This window comes from Neolamprologus multifasciatus, chromosome 3 (assembly GCF_963576455.1).
Source record: "Neolamprologus multifasciatus chromosome 3, fNeoMul1.2, whole genome shotgun sequence".
Taxonomy (NCBI): domain Eukaryota; kingdom Metazoa; phylum Chordata; class Actinopteri; order Cichliformes; family Cichlidae; genus Neolamprologus; species Neolamprologus multifasciatus.
In genome coordinates, this window is record NC_140441.1 from 63,213 (window position 1) to 77,921 (window position 14,709).

Consider the following 14,709-nt stretch of genomic DNA (forward strand, 5'->3'; position numbering starts at 1 on the left):
GCAGGGAAGATAAGGGTAAGGAGGAGAGGAGAAAAATGCGACCGCCTCCGCTGAGAGCCAAACGAGAAATGAAGAAAAGGACAAAAAATAGCCTTACTTGAGTCCCGAGTGGCAGATCTAGAGCAGTACATCCGTATGAATGAGTTGATAGTAAGTGGATTGGAGACAAAAGAGAGATTGTATGCCAGAGCTGTAGTAGCAGAGGAAGGCAGTGAGCCTATAGAAGTTGACATTGACAAATTTTCTTTTTTTTCAGCTGCAAGGGAATAACTATTAATAGAAAAAACATTGAGACTTGCCATTCTCTGCCTTGAAAAAATAACAGTGGAAACCATCTATAATAATACACTTTGTGAATAGAAACTCAAAAATGGAGCTACTAAGACAGGCTAAGAAGCTGAGAGGAACCTGTGTCTACATAAACAAGGATCTGACAAAGAAAAATGCTGACATAGCACAACAAGCACGAATACTAAGACAAAACAAGATTCAGTCAACATGGACTGCAAACTGCAAGGTCTACATCAAACTCTGCCTTAAGGAAGATCTCAGAAACAGACTCCATGAGGGTGGCATGAGGGCCTGACGTCCACAGGTGGGGGTTGTGCTTACAGCCCAACACCGTGCAGGACGTTTAGCATTTGCCAGAGAACACCAAGATTGGTAACTTCACCACTGGCGCCCTGTGCTCCTCACAGATGAAAGTAGGTTCACACTGAGCACATGTGACAGACGTGACAGACGTGACAGAGTCTGGAGACGCCGTGGAGAACCTTCTGCTGCCTGCAACATCCTCCAGCATGATGGTTTAGCAGTGGGTCAGTAATGGTGTGGGGTGGCATTTCTTTGGGGGGCTGCACAGCCCTCCATGTGCTCGGCAGAGGTAGCCTGACTGCCATTAGGAATGAGATGAGATCCTCAGACCCCTTGTGAGACCACTGCTGGTGCGGGTGGCCCCGGGTCCCTCCTAATGCAAGACAACGCTAGACCTCATGTAGCTGGAGTGTGTCAGCAGTTCCTGCTAGACGAAGGCATTGATGCTGTGGACTGGCGTGCCCGTTCCCCAGACCTGAATCCAATTGAGCACATCTGGGACATCATGTCTCGCTCCATCTACCAACTGCACCACAGACTGTCCAGGAGTTGGTGCTTTAGTCCTGGTCTGGGAGGAGATCCCTCAGGAGACCATCCACCACCTCGTCAGGAGCATGCCCAGGTGTTGTAGGGAGATGGGCACGTGGAGGCCACACACACTACTGAGCCTCATTTTGATGTGTTTTAAGGACACGACATCAACGTTGGATCAGCCTGTTGTGTGTTTTTTCCACGTTAGTTTTGAGTGTTACTCCAAATCCAGACCTACATGGATTGATAAATTTAATTTCCATTGATAATTGTTGTGTGATTTTGTTGTCAGCACATTCAACTATGTAAAGAACAAAATATTTAATAAGAATATTTCATCCATTCAGATCTGGGATGTGTTATTGTTGTATTCCCTTTATTTCTTTGAGCAGTAATATAAAAACATATGGACAGTACCAAATGATATCATGAATAATGGATCTAAAGGATTGGAATAACCAAATAACTTCCAAATAAAAAATACAATGATCAGTGACATAAAACAAATTATCTATGATGAAAATTACAGGCCTCTCGTATCTTTTAAGTGGGAGAACAATTGGTGGCTGACTACATACTTTTTTGCCCATGTAAGCAGAACATCACTGACACTGAATCCAGCAGAGTGATGATGGTGGGACAGTTCAGAGGCATGCAGTGAGACAGCTAACTAACATGTAGGTATATCAATGGCCCCGCCCCTCCCTGAGCCTGGTTCAGGTGGAGGTTTCTTCCTTTTTAAAGGGAGTTCTTCTTTCCCCCTGTCACTGCTTCACAATAAGAAAATAAAGTAAGAATAGAAGTAGATTTGTTTCTAATGCAGGACTTCTGTTTGTAGTATTGTTGTACTGCAGTGAAGGATCAGAGTCCTTCTGCTGTTCAGCTTTACCTGGTAACTGATGACTCAGCTGCTTCTGATTGGCTGCTTGCTGCAATAATCAGCTCTAAATTTTATTTATGTATTTTTCAGACTGTGTGTGGACAGGTGATTATTATTAATGTGACTCAAACCTGCAGACTCCACTCAGACTGTCAGACTGGTTAAACTGGTTAAACTGGTTTGGGACATTCCAGCCTTAAACTCTGACTCTGACTGAGTGTGGATCCAGCAGGGGGCGTCTGAGTCTGTGTGCCTCTGTTGCTGTTCACATACAGTCTTCTGCCTGTAGTAACAGCTGACACAGCAGCAGCTGCTTTTCTGATTGGCTGCTGGCTGAACAGGAAGTGAAAGCCCAGAGAGAGCGGGGACTTTCTGACGCTGTGTCCCATTTCACAGTATGCACGCTTGAAGTACGCATTTTAAGTGCGGTTACGTCACCGCCACGCGACGACGGCTGTCCCAATTCGAAGTGTACTTGAAATGCATACTCCAAATGCGCCGTCGATTTCCCCAAATATCAAGCGTGGTCCGGTGCACGCTTCGTGGTCCCATATATCCCACAATTCATAGCGCGGCGGTGGGTGTGGATAATTTTGCCGCAAAATACGGCAGAAGGGAGCGGCCGAAAAGTGAACTGTCAAAAGTAAGTACTGAATATGACGTCACTTATTCATGTGCGAATGTTTAATAACGAAGAACATTAAAACATTGCTGTTGGCCACATGTAGGCAAAGTTGTGTGACACTAGTGATGTTTGTACTTTCAGCATTAACTTGGTTTTAAAGCCTCTACTTGTAAACATACATATAGTCGACCTTAATCTTACAGAGAATCTGATGATTTTATGGATAATTAAAGTCAGTCATATATCCACAAACACAACAAGCTGAAAGTCAGTGATATATATATATATATATATATATAATCTGACAATACTATAATATTGGCCATATTATATTTACATTACCATAGTGAGATGACTTTAGTCTCATGAACAACATTAACTAATTATTGTTTACTAGCTAATCTTAAATGACTGTTCAGTACAGAAATGAAGCCCTTGAATCATGTTTTACAGTCCTGTGGTTTCAGCCTCAGATACTCAACTAATCAAAGTGATGTCATGACAAAAATGATTGACCAACAAAACAGTTTTCTCCTTCATTTCTGTCAAACAAAGCTGTATGTAACGCGGTTAGTATCATGGTTGCTAGGCAACCTGAACAGCGCGACGAAGCATATACCGTCCCATTTCACAAGCCTCTCACTTCCGCACTTCCCGTACTTATAGTACGCACCGTCCGTAGTACGCGTAGTGTGCGTACTTCAAGCGTGCATACTGTGAAATGGGACACAGCCTCAGAGTTCAGGTGACCGATGGTAAACCTCAGAGACGCTGCTGCTGTTTACGTCATGTGACTCAGTTCTCAAACACAGACGCCTAAAAGTCTGAGCTTCATGAAGCTCGCTGTTGTGCAGCCAGTCTGACCTCCGAACCTTCAACAACTGTTGAACTCTTGGTCCTCACAATCAGTGACCAAAAAAAAAAGCAAAAAACTTCAACCAGAACTGAACCCAGAATCCAACACGTGTGATAGTCTCAGACTTTAATCATAGAGACACAAATAGTTAAATACTGTGACATCTCTGAACCTGCAGAGTCTGTAACTGGATCAAACAGAAGAGGATATAAAGCTGCTGCAGGACCTCTGGAAACAAGAAAAACTTGAAACAAGGACCTGAAAAGAGAGTCGTCAGTGGAAAGAGGCTAAAGTTGGCTCCATTTTCACTTCTCCATCCACCCAAACATCCATAAATTCACCGTTTTGCTGTCTGATTAAAAGCCTTTTATGATCATTAGTCACAATAAAACCATGACGTTTTACATTGAAAGTGATCAGAAAGAAACATCCAGCCTCTGATGATTCATCTTTATCTACAGTTTGCACTTTGTGTTGTTTCTTGTTTGAAGGCAGGATCCAAACATCGAGCTTCATATAATTCATACTTCCATCTTTACTGGCTGCTGCTGTTTGCTCATTAATCATTGATTATGTACAAATGTGCTTGAAATAAATGATTGATTAATTGTAAATGTTGTCAGTCCTGTGTGAAGCCTCATGAAGGTGCAGCATGTTTCCTGACCCATTTCTTTATAAGGTTACATGTGTGGGTTTAGTTTGTATTTAGTTATTAGTTAAACTTATTTGAACACAAATGGAGGAACAATAACACATAAATACAGCTGTTTAATTCATATCAGTGTTTATCACACATGATTGATATGAAGACGTAGAGATGAGACACAAACATTAACAGGCACTAGTACAAATATATTATTTAACTATTATGTTCATACAGCACCAGGTTCACTCAGCTTTGATAGAAACGTCCTTCAAAGAGCTGCTTGTTGCTGCTCTACAGAGTATTTCAACACAAGCATGTGTACTTGTACGTGAGTGAAGTATGTGTGGACTTTTCCTACTTGTTTTAAGAGGAATATTTATAAATCTAGAGTTCACATTTATGTGTTTACAGTTGATATGATTTTGATTCATCTTCGAGCAGTTAAAGTGAACCTGAATTACTTCACTGATAAACTAAGAACATCATATAAAGTGAAAATAAACGTGTGTCACAGGCTCAGCTGGTTGGACTGAACGACTGCTGTCTGTAGCTGCAGCACTGACCCTGCAGCAGTGGGTCCCTCAGTCTGTCCTCACTCTGGACACTTGCAGTCGTCACACATGGAAATCAAATGTGTGATAAGCTGCAGGATTCAAACACAAGTGTAACTTATAAACACATGTTCATCCTTTTATTCCACAATCAGAGAGAAAGAAACAGAGAGAGAGTGCAGGACAGACAGGTGACAGTCTCAGGTGTACACACTGCTACAAACAGGAGGATTTAGTGTTTGTGTTATTACGAGTGCTGAACAAGAAGAGTTCCCAGATGGTACAGTGGACACATGTGTGACTGCTGTGATTAAAGCATCTTTCTTTCAGCTTAACGAGTGAACCGTCAGCTCGTTCAAACACACGTTAAAGTCCGTTTGGCTCGACACCACCGAACAGAGGCAGCAATATAACAGAGCTAACATTAACAGTGCAGTGAATCCTGCTTGTGCCGTGATATTCAGGACTGCAAACCGTGCAGCATCACTGACTTTCAGCTTGTTGTGTTTGTGGATATATGACTGACTTTAATTATCCACAAAATCATCACATTCTCTGTAGGATTAAAGTCGACTATTGTATTATTATATTTTAAAGGCTTCAAAACCAAGTAAAAGCTGAACGTACAAACATCACTAATGTCACATAACTTTGCCGACATGTGGCCAACAGTAATGTTTTAATGTTATTAAAGTTCACCACTGCGCTATGAATTGTGGGATATATGGGACCACGAAGCGTGCACCGGACCACGCTTGATATTTGGGGAAATCGACGGCGCGTTTGGAGTACACTTCGGATTGGGACAGCCATCGTCGCGTCGCTGTGACGTAATAGGTCTCAAAATGCATACTCGAAGCATGCGGTCGCTAAATTGGGACACAGCCAATGCTTTCAGATGGAATGACTCACCTGTCACACCTGCACAGGTGAGCTGTGTGACAGCAAAGAGCTGATTGGCTGATAAACAGCAGAGGAAACAGGAAACACTCTAAACTCAGCTCTAACTCAGCTGCTCCTCTGACAGCAGGTTAACTACTGAACCATCTGATCAATAATCACTCTCTGAAAGCTGATCAGGTTATTGTAGAGGTGTCAAACATAAGGCCCGGGGCCAGAATCGGCCCAGTAAAGACTCTGATGGACCTGCTGGATGGATCTACAACATATGATGGAGGCGTAAAGTTTTTGTGTTTCCTGCTGACAAACACAGCTGTGACTCTCACTGTCACAGTAACACACATGAACTCAGGTGTGTTTTAAACTGGAAACTATTTAAATAAGAAATAAAGTCATATTTCACAGTGTTTTTAAACAAACTGAATCATTTTATTAAAATAAAGTTGGTTTTATTTTGAAAATCCTCAAAATGGAAACTGATCAGGCTGAACTTTATTTTGAAGAGTCTATAAATATTGATTATTGATCGTGCTGTCTGTGTCAGACCGTGTTCTCCTCCAGCTGCTGTCTGCCTGGACACTGATGACATCATGAGCTGTGAGCTCTGTGATTGGCTGCTGTGTGTTAGAGCTCAGCTGCACTTTCAGTCACTCAGAGACTCTCACACACTGTGAGGTTCACACACACAGACACACACTCAGAGTTTAACTGTCAGAGAGCTGCTGATGAAGATGAAGGAGCTGCTCCTCTTCCTCTCCTGTGTCCTCTGTGTCTCTGCTGACCGTGAGTTTGTCTCTATAAACAGCAGGTTATTGATCAGGTTATTGATCAGGTCACTGATCAGTGTTTGATGTGTTTCAGCTCTGCACAGTGACATTGCTATCACTGGCTGTTCAGACTCTGATGGAGAGTTCATGTATGGACTGGATGGTGAAGAGAAATGGTACGCAGACTTCAACAAACATACAGGAGTGGACGCTCCGCCAGACTTCATAGGAAGTTTTAATTACCAGGAAGGAGCTTATGAAGGCGCTGTGGCTGATCAACAAACCTGCAGACAGAACCTGAAGATTGTTCGTGTGGGGATGAAGGACTTCCCTCCCAAACACAGTAAATACAAACATGTAACACCTGTCTCACCTCGCCTGTGTTTACCTGCACGCTCTGTAGAGTAACACACTGATGACATCATCAGCACTGATTTACTTTGTCCAATCAAACACAGCCAGCTTCAATCTGATTATATATATGAAATCATTCCACCTTAAACACGTTCAGACTGATCGTGTGTACAGAAACACTGACATGTTTATATTTGTGTTTATATTAAAGATGACAGTTTATTTTGTTTTTCCTCCTTTTAGTTCCTCTAAAGCTGAACTGAGTCTGTCTGTAGTTTAACTTCATGATTCTGACCTCACACTAGTTTCTCTCACACAGACAGTGATGACATCATCTGAGTGAACACCTGAACTTTTTATTGATGTTTATTATCATCATGATCACCTGCTGATGGGAACCAGCTGAAGCTCTGATCCTCTGCCTGATGTGTTTGTGCACAGTTGCTCCTTCAGCTGTGATGATCTACACCAGAGATGAGGTGGAGTTTGGAGAGGAGAACACTCTGATCTGTCACGTGACTGGTTTCTATCCTGCTCCTGTCAACGTCTCCTGGACCAAGAACGAGCAGAAGGTCACAGGATCCAGCATCAACGTTCCCTATCTAAACAAAGATGGTTCCTTCAGACAGACGTCCAGACTGGACTTCACCCCACAGCTGGGAGACATCTACAGATGTGCAGTGGAACATCTGTCCCTGACTGAACCGCTGACCAAGATCTATGGTGAGAAAACTTTATTTAAATGTCTCTGTGTGTTTCTGTCTCCAGAGGTGAAGTCTGAGCCCAGTGTTCATCAGAACAGCTGGATCTGATCTGAGCTGACAGTTTGAGACAGATGTGTGTGTTTCCTGTTTGTCTCCAGATGTGGAAGTTCATGTTTCACTCTCTGTGCTTGTGTCTCCAGATGTGCAGGCGTCTGCTCGCTCTGATCCAGGTGTTGGACCCTCTGTGTTCTGTGGAGTGGGTCTGACTCTCGGTCTGGTCGGTGTGGCTGTTGGAACCTTCTTCCTCATCAAAGGAAACGAGTGCAGCTGATTGGCTCACAGTGATGATGTCATCAGTGTTATATAATGAGCTCATAATCAGTGTGACTGTCGTGTATGTAAGTGTGCAGAGTTCACCTGTAATGAACATCTGATTCCTGTCTGCTTCCTGTTTACCTGCTTTAAGTTAATCACCTGTATGAGCTGTTCTGTCTGTGATCATGTGTGTCAATAAAGTTTACCTATGAATTCAAACTAAAGCTACTTTCAGCCGCTCTCCTCCCACAGCTCCACATGTTTGATCCATCAGATGTTACCTGGACTCTGTTCCTGCCACAAAAAAGAAGATAAAAGTCAAATTAATGTTGCTGAAATCAGTTTTATCTGAACTCAGGTGATCTCAGTGTGTTCATAAACTGCTGTAATGACTCAATGTTTATCAAACTGTGTTTCAGATTGTTGTGTATCAATAAAAACATCTGAGTGATAAATACAAATCTGTGAATGGGTTATTTGTGTGTTGTTACAAATGTTCATGGATGCATTTCACTCTCTGTGGTTTGAGTCAGTGCAGAGCTGAGTCAGGAGTGTCTCAGTCATTGGTCACTGATGACGTTTCTGAAGTTCAGGTTTTGAGGAAGATTTCAGGTCAAACATACAGTTCAATGAAAAAATCCCTGTGTGTTTGTTTTTAAAATTAAAGATATCTGATTTTATCTTAATGCCACACAAAGATATAAAACTACATTTCTGATTATGTGTATGCTGATACAAACAGGTGAGAGAAAAATCAATTAATAGATTATAGGAGTGAATCAAACATGTTTAATACTTCTGTTGTAACGTGTTAATATATCATTTTTAAATTGATCCTGAATGCTGTTAAAATCTCAACATAATTCAAATTCAATTCAGTTTTCTTTATATACCAGTGATCCCAACATTAGTCACCTGGAGGAGTTTTATATTGTAAGGTGAAGATGCTACAGTAACACAGCACAATAATCATTTTATATGAGCTGATGTTTATCTGCTGCAGTCTGACTGTTAATGACTTTACGTTTGAATCCAAATTTGTCTGCTTTAGTATTTAAATGGAAAATTCTAATTATTATTTAACTTAATCACAGTAAAATGAGATTCAGCTGCTCTGAACATTGAAATGTGAACATATATCTCTACATCACACTTCACATTAATTTAAATTTAATAATCGAAATTTTAATCATATATGTAATAATTTAAATATGAATGTTGCAAAAACTTATTTTTACTCAATGATCGTCTCTCATATGGACTATTGTTTGACGTCCTGGTCACTTGCTTGTCCAACAACACTTAAAACTATTGAAAACATTTATAAAAGAAGTTTAAAACTACTTGACAAAAAAACGATTTCCCACCACCACCGTCATGTGTTAAAAAAACATAAATTACTGAACTTCAATAACTTAGTGAAACTTAAAAGAGTGTGTTTAATATATAAAGTCTTACACTCCCTTGCTCCACCACCTCTAAAGCAGTTCATTAGGCATAAAGAAAGCTCAGACAGGACCACTCGAGCTACAATCCGAGGAGACTTGTTTATACCCCACAGACGGACAGCATTTGGGCAGAACGTCCTCTCTGTTAAGGGCCATCTGTGGAACAGTCTTCCTCCATTAGAGATGCTCGACATTAAATTTGTTTAAGGCAAAGGTTAAAAACTGGTTATGGACAAATCAAGTGTGTGATCATGTATGAGTTGTATAGTTTTAATGTTTTATTTGGGAACAGAATGGTGTGTATGTGTGAGTTTGGTGATGGAGTTTTTATTATGAATGAATTATGAATTTTTATGAATTATTATGTCTATTTTTTATGCTTAAGGACAACAGATGGAAATTAGCCCTTGGCTATAATCTGGTATGTTTACATTCATGTAATTTTTTTTTTACATTTATGTTCATTAACATGCACTGTCAAAAATAAATTAATTAAAATAAATTAAAAAGAAGCCTGTTTTCATTTTTGAGACAATTCCATCGCATCCATAAGGCCTGTGTTGTCCACACAGAAGAACATCAGCCAGCTGTATGGAAATGTTTCACAATAAAAGGATTTCTGTCCTTTTAAAGACAAACAGGAAGTGATAATATACCAGTGTGAGGCAGTTCAAGTCATCAAAAGTGCTCTAAAGATGCTGGATTGTTTTATTCATTATTAAACAGGAGGAAGAAGAGAGACGTGTAAAGATGACAGTTTATAATATTAAAGGTTCTGGTTAATATTACAGCAGTGCTGATGTCAGCGGCCAGTTCAAACTGTTTGGTGCAGATAAATATTAAAGATGAATAATTTCTCCATCTCAACAGCTCTGACTGTGGGATATAAATGAAAACAGAAGATTCTGAGTGCTCTCTGTTTTTAAAGCTTTAATGGACTTTAACAAACACATACAGTGTTGAACAGTGTGAGCTGGTGTCACAGAGTTCTTCCTGGTAACAGATGACGCTGTGGTCATGTGACCTGTCCTCTGTTTTTAGAGCAGCTCTCAGTCAGACTGAGTCAGTTTGTCAGGAGAACTCAGGAACATGGCTTCATCCTTCCTCTGCCTCAGCCTCCTCTTCATCAGCCTCAGCACAGCAGGTACCATCGATATACTCATCACCGATCAATACACTCATCAATACACTCATCAATACACTGCACAGATACACTGATCACCAATCAATGTACTGATCACTCATCAATACACTCCTTAATATACTGCAGAGATACACTGATTACCAATCAATGTACTGATCACTGGTCAATATACTCATCACTGATCAGTATAGTGATCAATACAGACAAATCCACTCATCAGCACACATACACTCTCTCACTGATCAATACAGTGATCAGTCCTGATGTTCTGTTTGTTCTCAGATGGATTCATGAATTATGCGGTGACTCGCTGTGACTTTAACTCCACTGAGCTGAAGGACATCACGTACATCGACTCTTACTATTACAACATGATGGAGGTCGTCAGGTTTGACAGCAATGTGGGAGAGTTTGTTGGATACACTGACTTTGGAGTGAAGCAGGCAAAGTACTTTAACAGTCTACCAGGATACCTGGCTTCAGAGAGAGCTCAGAAGGAGACGTACTGCCATAACAACATTGGTGTTGACTACCAGGTTGCTCTGTCTAAATCAGGTGAGTGTGCTGGTCTGTGTGACATCATCAGGTGTTCATGTTGACCTCACTCTGAATCATTTATGATGGACTCACAGCTGCAGGTCAGACTGATGATCAATAACTGTAATAAATCACTGACTGTGAACACTAACCTCAGTCTGTGGCGCTCCCTGCTGGTGAAACAGGCAAACTGCAGCTGTTCATCATACACACTGATGATATTAAAGTATTTATTTAACCTGTTCGAGCTGAAATATCGATCACATTAATTTTATTAATATTTCCACATAAATCTTTCTAACAGCATGAAGCAGGCTGACAGGTTATTGAACACTTTTTACTTCTTTATTTATTTAAAGCAGATAAATCTTATAAACACTGATGTTTGTTTAAAGTTGGATATTCACACTAATGTGTGTCTGCAGTTTGTTTCTTTGTTGTTTGTTGGTTTCTATAACAGCTTCACACCTGCACACATTTACAGCTCAGATCTATGAGTCAGTGTAACAGTGGAGCCATTAAATATGAGGAAACAATTATAAAGTTATCATCATAACACACACATATAAATGTGACTACTGTTATTTAATCTGTGTGTGTGAAGTGTCTCACTCTTTGCAGCATCTCTGCAGTAAAGTGAGCTAAAGTGCTGAAACAGCAGATCAGACAGAGCTGATGAATTCATGAATCAGCTGCTGTGCTGACAGGCTGACCTGACTGATGGGTTTAAATGTATTCAGAGTGTAAACACACACAACCTGTGAGCTGTGTAACATGAGCTTAATAATTCATGTGTTCCAGTGTGACAGAAGTTCATGTTATGGACTGAAATCAGCTGACAGCAGCAGCAGCTCAGAGAAACATGAGAACCAGCTCAGACTTCCTGTGGAGGGGAAGCTGTCTGATAGTGCGAAGTCATCCTGTGTGTTCTGCTTTGGGGCTATAGATGGTTAGAAGTGCACCTAAACACAACATGAATGTTGAACCACACGAGCAGGCTGTTTACAGGAGGAATTTCCTCTCTGGAGTGAGATGGTGCGACCTCAGAGAAAAAAATTTGTGAGAAGTTTCTTCCATCAGGCTGAAGCTCTTATCTGACCCATCTGTGTGTGACTGGTTAGAAATATGATCTAATAAACAGGCAAAGCGCCCCCTGCAGGGCCTAGATGGTACAGTCTGATCACAGTGACCCTTGGCCTCACTCACCACCATGATCACCATCTCCTCCACCGTTGTTGTTCAGCCTACAGCTGAGCCTACAGTTGTTTATGCCTACACCCAAGCGCATTGAAACAGCAACCAGTGTAAAACATTCATTAATCAGCTGCTGCGAGTCTTTAGCTGTAAAAAACAAACAACACAAACATACTGTGAAAAGAAACAAGTGTATCAAACAAAAATAAATCATTTGTACTTCATAATTTCTGCTCAAGAATTAAACAGCTGGATGAGCATAAATTCAAACTGGGACCATCTGTGGATTCAGTCCTTTAGTTTGATGTTGATATTAAACTGAGTGAAAGCAGGCTGGGTTCATCTATGTGTGGGTGAGTTAAGGTGTTAGTTTATCATCTAGTCTCTATACGTCAGATTTTACTTTCAAACCACAGCAGCTGATCTGCAGGAGGAACATTTCACCGATGGTTCAAACTGGTTTCACTCTGAGCCAGCACTTTGCTGGATATTAGTAAAAACTGATCCAGGTTCAAGTCTGGTAGATTTCCAGCACATACAGCTCTGCACGTCTTACTTTATAATAATGATGTTTACAGCTGCTGGTGTTTCTCCTCACAGCTGATTCATGATCTGATGTCAGACTGGTTATATGTAACTCTACTGTTGACAGTATATTTATTAATACTCATGTATACAATCATCCCTGATGATATGACGTTAACAATAACAGAAACTCATAATATCATCTAGTTAAGCCGTACGTCAAACTTCACTCCACAACGCCCCCTTCCAGTCACCATCCTGCCATGTTGGTCTGCAGCGTCTATGACTTCTACCCCAAATACATCAAAGTGAGCTGGCTGAGAGATGGACAGGAAGTCAGCTCTGATGTCACTTCCACTGAGGAGATGGAGGATGGTGATTGGTACTACCAGACCCACTCCCACCTGGAGTACACACCCAGGTGAGCATCATGATCAGGTCCAGGAGCGTCATTTCTAATAATGAAACCAGAACAAATGTTAATATGAGGTCTGCAAGTTTAAATGTTTAAAGTCCAAATCTGAGAGTCACCGATGTTTGTGTTGAAGGTCTGGGGAGAAGATCTCCTGTAAGGTGGAGCACGCCAGCCTGGAGAAACCTCTGATCACTGACTGGGGTAAATACCTGTCTGTATCTACACACCTGTACACACCTGTACATACCTACCTGTCTGACTCTCACCTGTGTGACTCAGATCCCTCCTCGTCCATGCCTGAGTCAGAGAGGAACAAGCTTGCCATCGGAGCCTCAGGACTGATCCTGGGTCTGATCTTATCTCTGGCTGGATTCATCTACTACAGGAGGAAGGCCCGAGGTCAGAACTCCCACTCACAGACCAGTTCATACCTGAAACCAGTTTAGAACCAGACTTAATTTAAAACCACATTACATGAGTCTAAAACTGGTTTGGATCTGGTTTACATCAGTATTTTTTTATATTTTGATTTTTTAAAATTCATATTCAGGCTGTTTTTAAACCAGTTTCACACAGTTGTAGACCAGTACAGTTTATTTCAGACCACATTAGAGTCAGGCTGCATTCAAACCCAGTTTGTTTTAAAGCATTTTTTTAGAGAACTCTCAGACCTGGTCCAAGCCCTGAAACATTAAACTGAATCACTGTTACTGAGCAGTTTGAAACCAGTGTCCATGAAGTGTTTTCAGAGTGTGTTGCTGACTGTGTCCTCGTCTCTTCTTCTTTCAGGTCGTATCCTGGTTCCCACTAACTGAGCCGGGATCCTGGTCCTGGTTCTGTCTGATGTTATAAAAGCTGCTGCTTCCTGTGTTCAGACTGATGATGATGATGATGATGATGATCTCTGTCTGGACTCTGAACCTGATCCAGGATCATCTCACAGCTGTTGGTGATTGTTGTGGTTTCACTGGGATGGTCCTGGATCAGGTCTAATGTAAACTCTGCTGTTTGATGCTTTACTTCTGCTGTTTAATCCATGTGATGTAATCCCTGTAATCTATGTGTCTGAATGATTTGGGTGTTTCTGCTGTTCAGATTACCATAGATCACACATTTTTACTGGAGGGCATTGTTCCAGAATAAATGACTCTCAGCTGTGTGTTTGTTTACCTGCATCCTGTTAATGTCAACCTGAGGATTTGATCGAGCTCCACTGTCCTGCAGGAAGGCTCAAGATCATATAGAGAGTTTTTGGAGGTGACTGATATGAAAAATATACAAGCAGTATATAAATCACATGCTGTGACAGTATATATGTCACAGCATATATACAATTTCAATTTCCTGAGAAAATGGGGTCTGAATGCAAAAACCAGCAGAACAATAAAGATTTAGCAGAAACATTGAAGAAGCTGAACAAGCTGAAGTTCCCTCAGAACTACTTGTTGTTGTGCAGAAACTTTACAAAAGCAAGAAAGAACAGCCAGCAGGTACACAAAATAAGGTAATAATGACACGACTAACAGTGTTTACAAATATGGACACACACATTTAAATCAATAACAGTTTAAGTGTCGATGTTCTAGAAGGAGTCGTCTGAGCGCGCTCATTAAATCACGTGATGAGAGCGTGACAGAAGCTGCTAGTGTGCACACGCGTGTCTGCACGTGAGACAGTCAGGAGCTTCCACCATTGTTCACCAGCAGCTCACAGTACTGACATC

General features: G+C 41.1%; 2 protein-coding genes across 2 annotated transcripts; both read left to right on the forward strand.

Moving 5' to 3' along the window:
• Positions 1-6,229: 6,229 nt before the first annotated feature.
• Positions 6,230-8,184, forward strand: LOC146520903 (H-2 class II histocompatibility antigen, A-R alpha chain-like). The gene is made up of 4 exons (XM_085154539.1): positions 6,230-6,366; positions 6,445-6,693; positions 7,146-7,427; positions 7,609-8,184. The coding sequence occupies exons 1-4, from the start codon at positions 6,309-6,311 to the stop codon at positions 7,737-7,739; spliced, it is 720 nt and encodes a 239-aa protein (XP_085010665.1). The 5' UTR covers positions 6,230-6,308; the 3' UTR covers positions 7,740-8,184.
• Positions 8,185-10,180: 1,996 nt separating this feature from the next.
• Positions 10,181-14,145, forward strand: LOC146520904 (H-2 class II histocompatibility antigen, E-S beta chain-like). Its single transcript, XM_085154530.1, has 6 exons — positions 10,181-10,315; positions 10,598-10,870; positions 12,779-12,992; positions 13,120-13,187; positions 13,266-13,385; positions 13,776-14,145. The coding sequence occupies exons 1-6, from the start codon at positions 10,261-10,263 to the stop codon at positions 13,799-13,801; spliced, it is 756 nt and encodes a 251-aa protein (XP_085010656.1). The 5' UTR covers positions 10,181-10,260; the 3' UTR covers positions 13,802-14,145.
• The last annotated feature ends 564 nt before the right edge of the window (positions 14,146-14,709 follow it).

Coding starts and splice junctions, on each gene's coding strand:
- LOC146520903 (XM_085154539.1), top strand. CDS start 6,309: ATGAAGATGAAGGAGCTGCTCCTCTTCCTCTCCTGTGTCCTCTGTGTC. Junction 6,367..6,444: donor CCTCTGTGTCTCTGCTGACC/GTGAGTTTGTCT, acceptor GATGTGTTTCAG/CTCTGCACAGTGACATTGCT. Junction 6,694..7,145: donor GGACTTCCCTCCCAAACACA/GTAAATACAAAC, acceptor GTTTGTGCACAG/TTGCTCCTTCAGCTGTGATG.
- LOC146520904 (XM_085154530.1), top strand. CDS start 10,261: ATGGCTTCATCCTTCCTCTGCCTCAGCCTCCTCTTCATCAGCCTCAGC. Junction 12,993..13,119: donor CACCTGGAGTACACACCCAG/GTGAGCATCATG, acceptor TTTGTGTTGAAG/GTCTGGGGAGAAGATCTCCT. Junction 13,188..13,265: donor ACCTCTGATCACTGACTGGG/GTAAATACCTGT, acceptor TGTGTGACTCAG/ATCCCTCCTCGTCCATGCCT.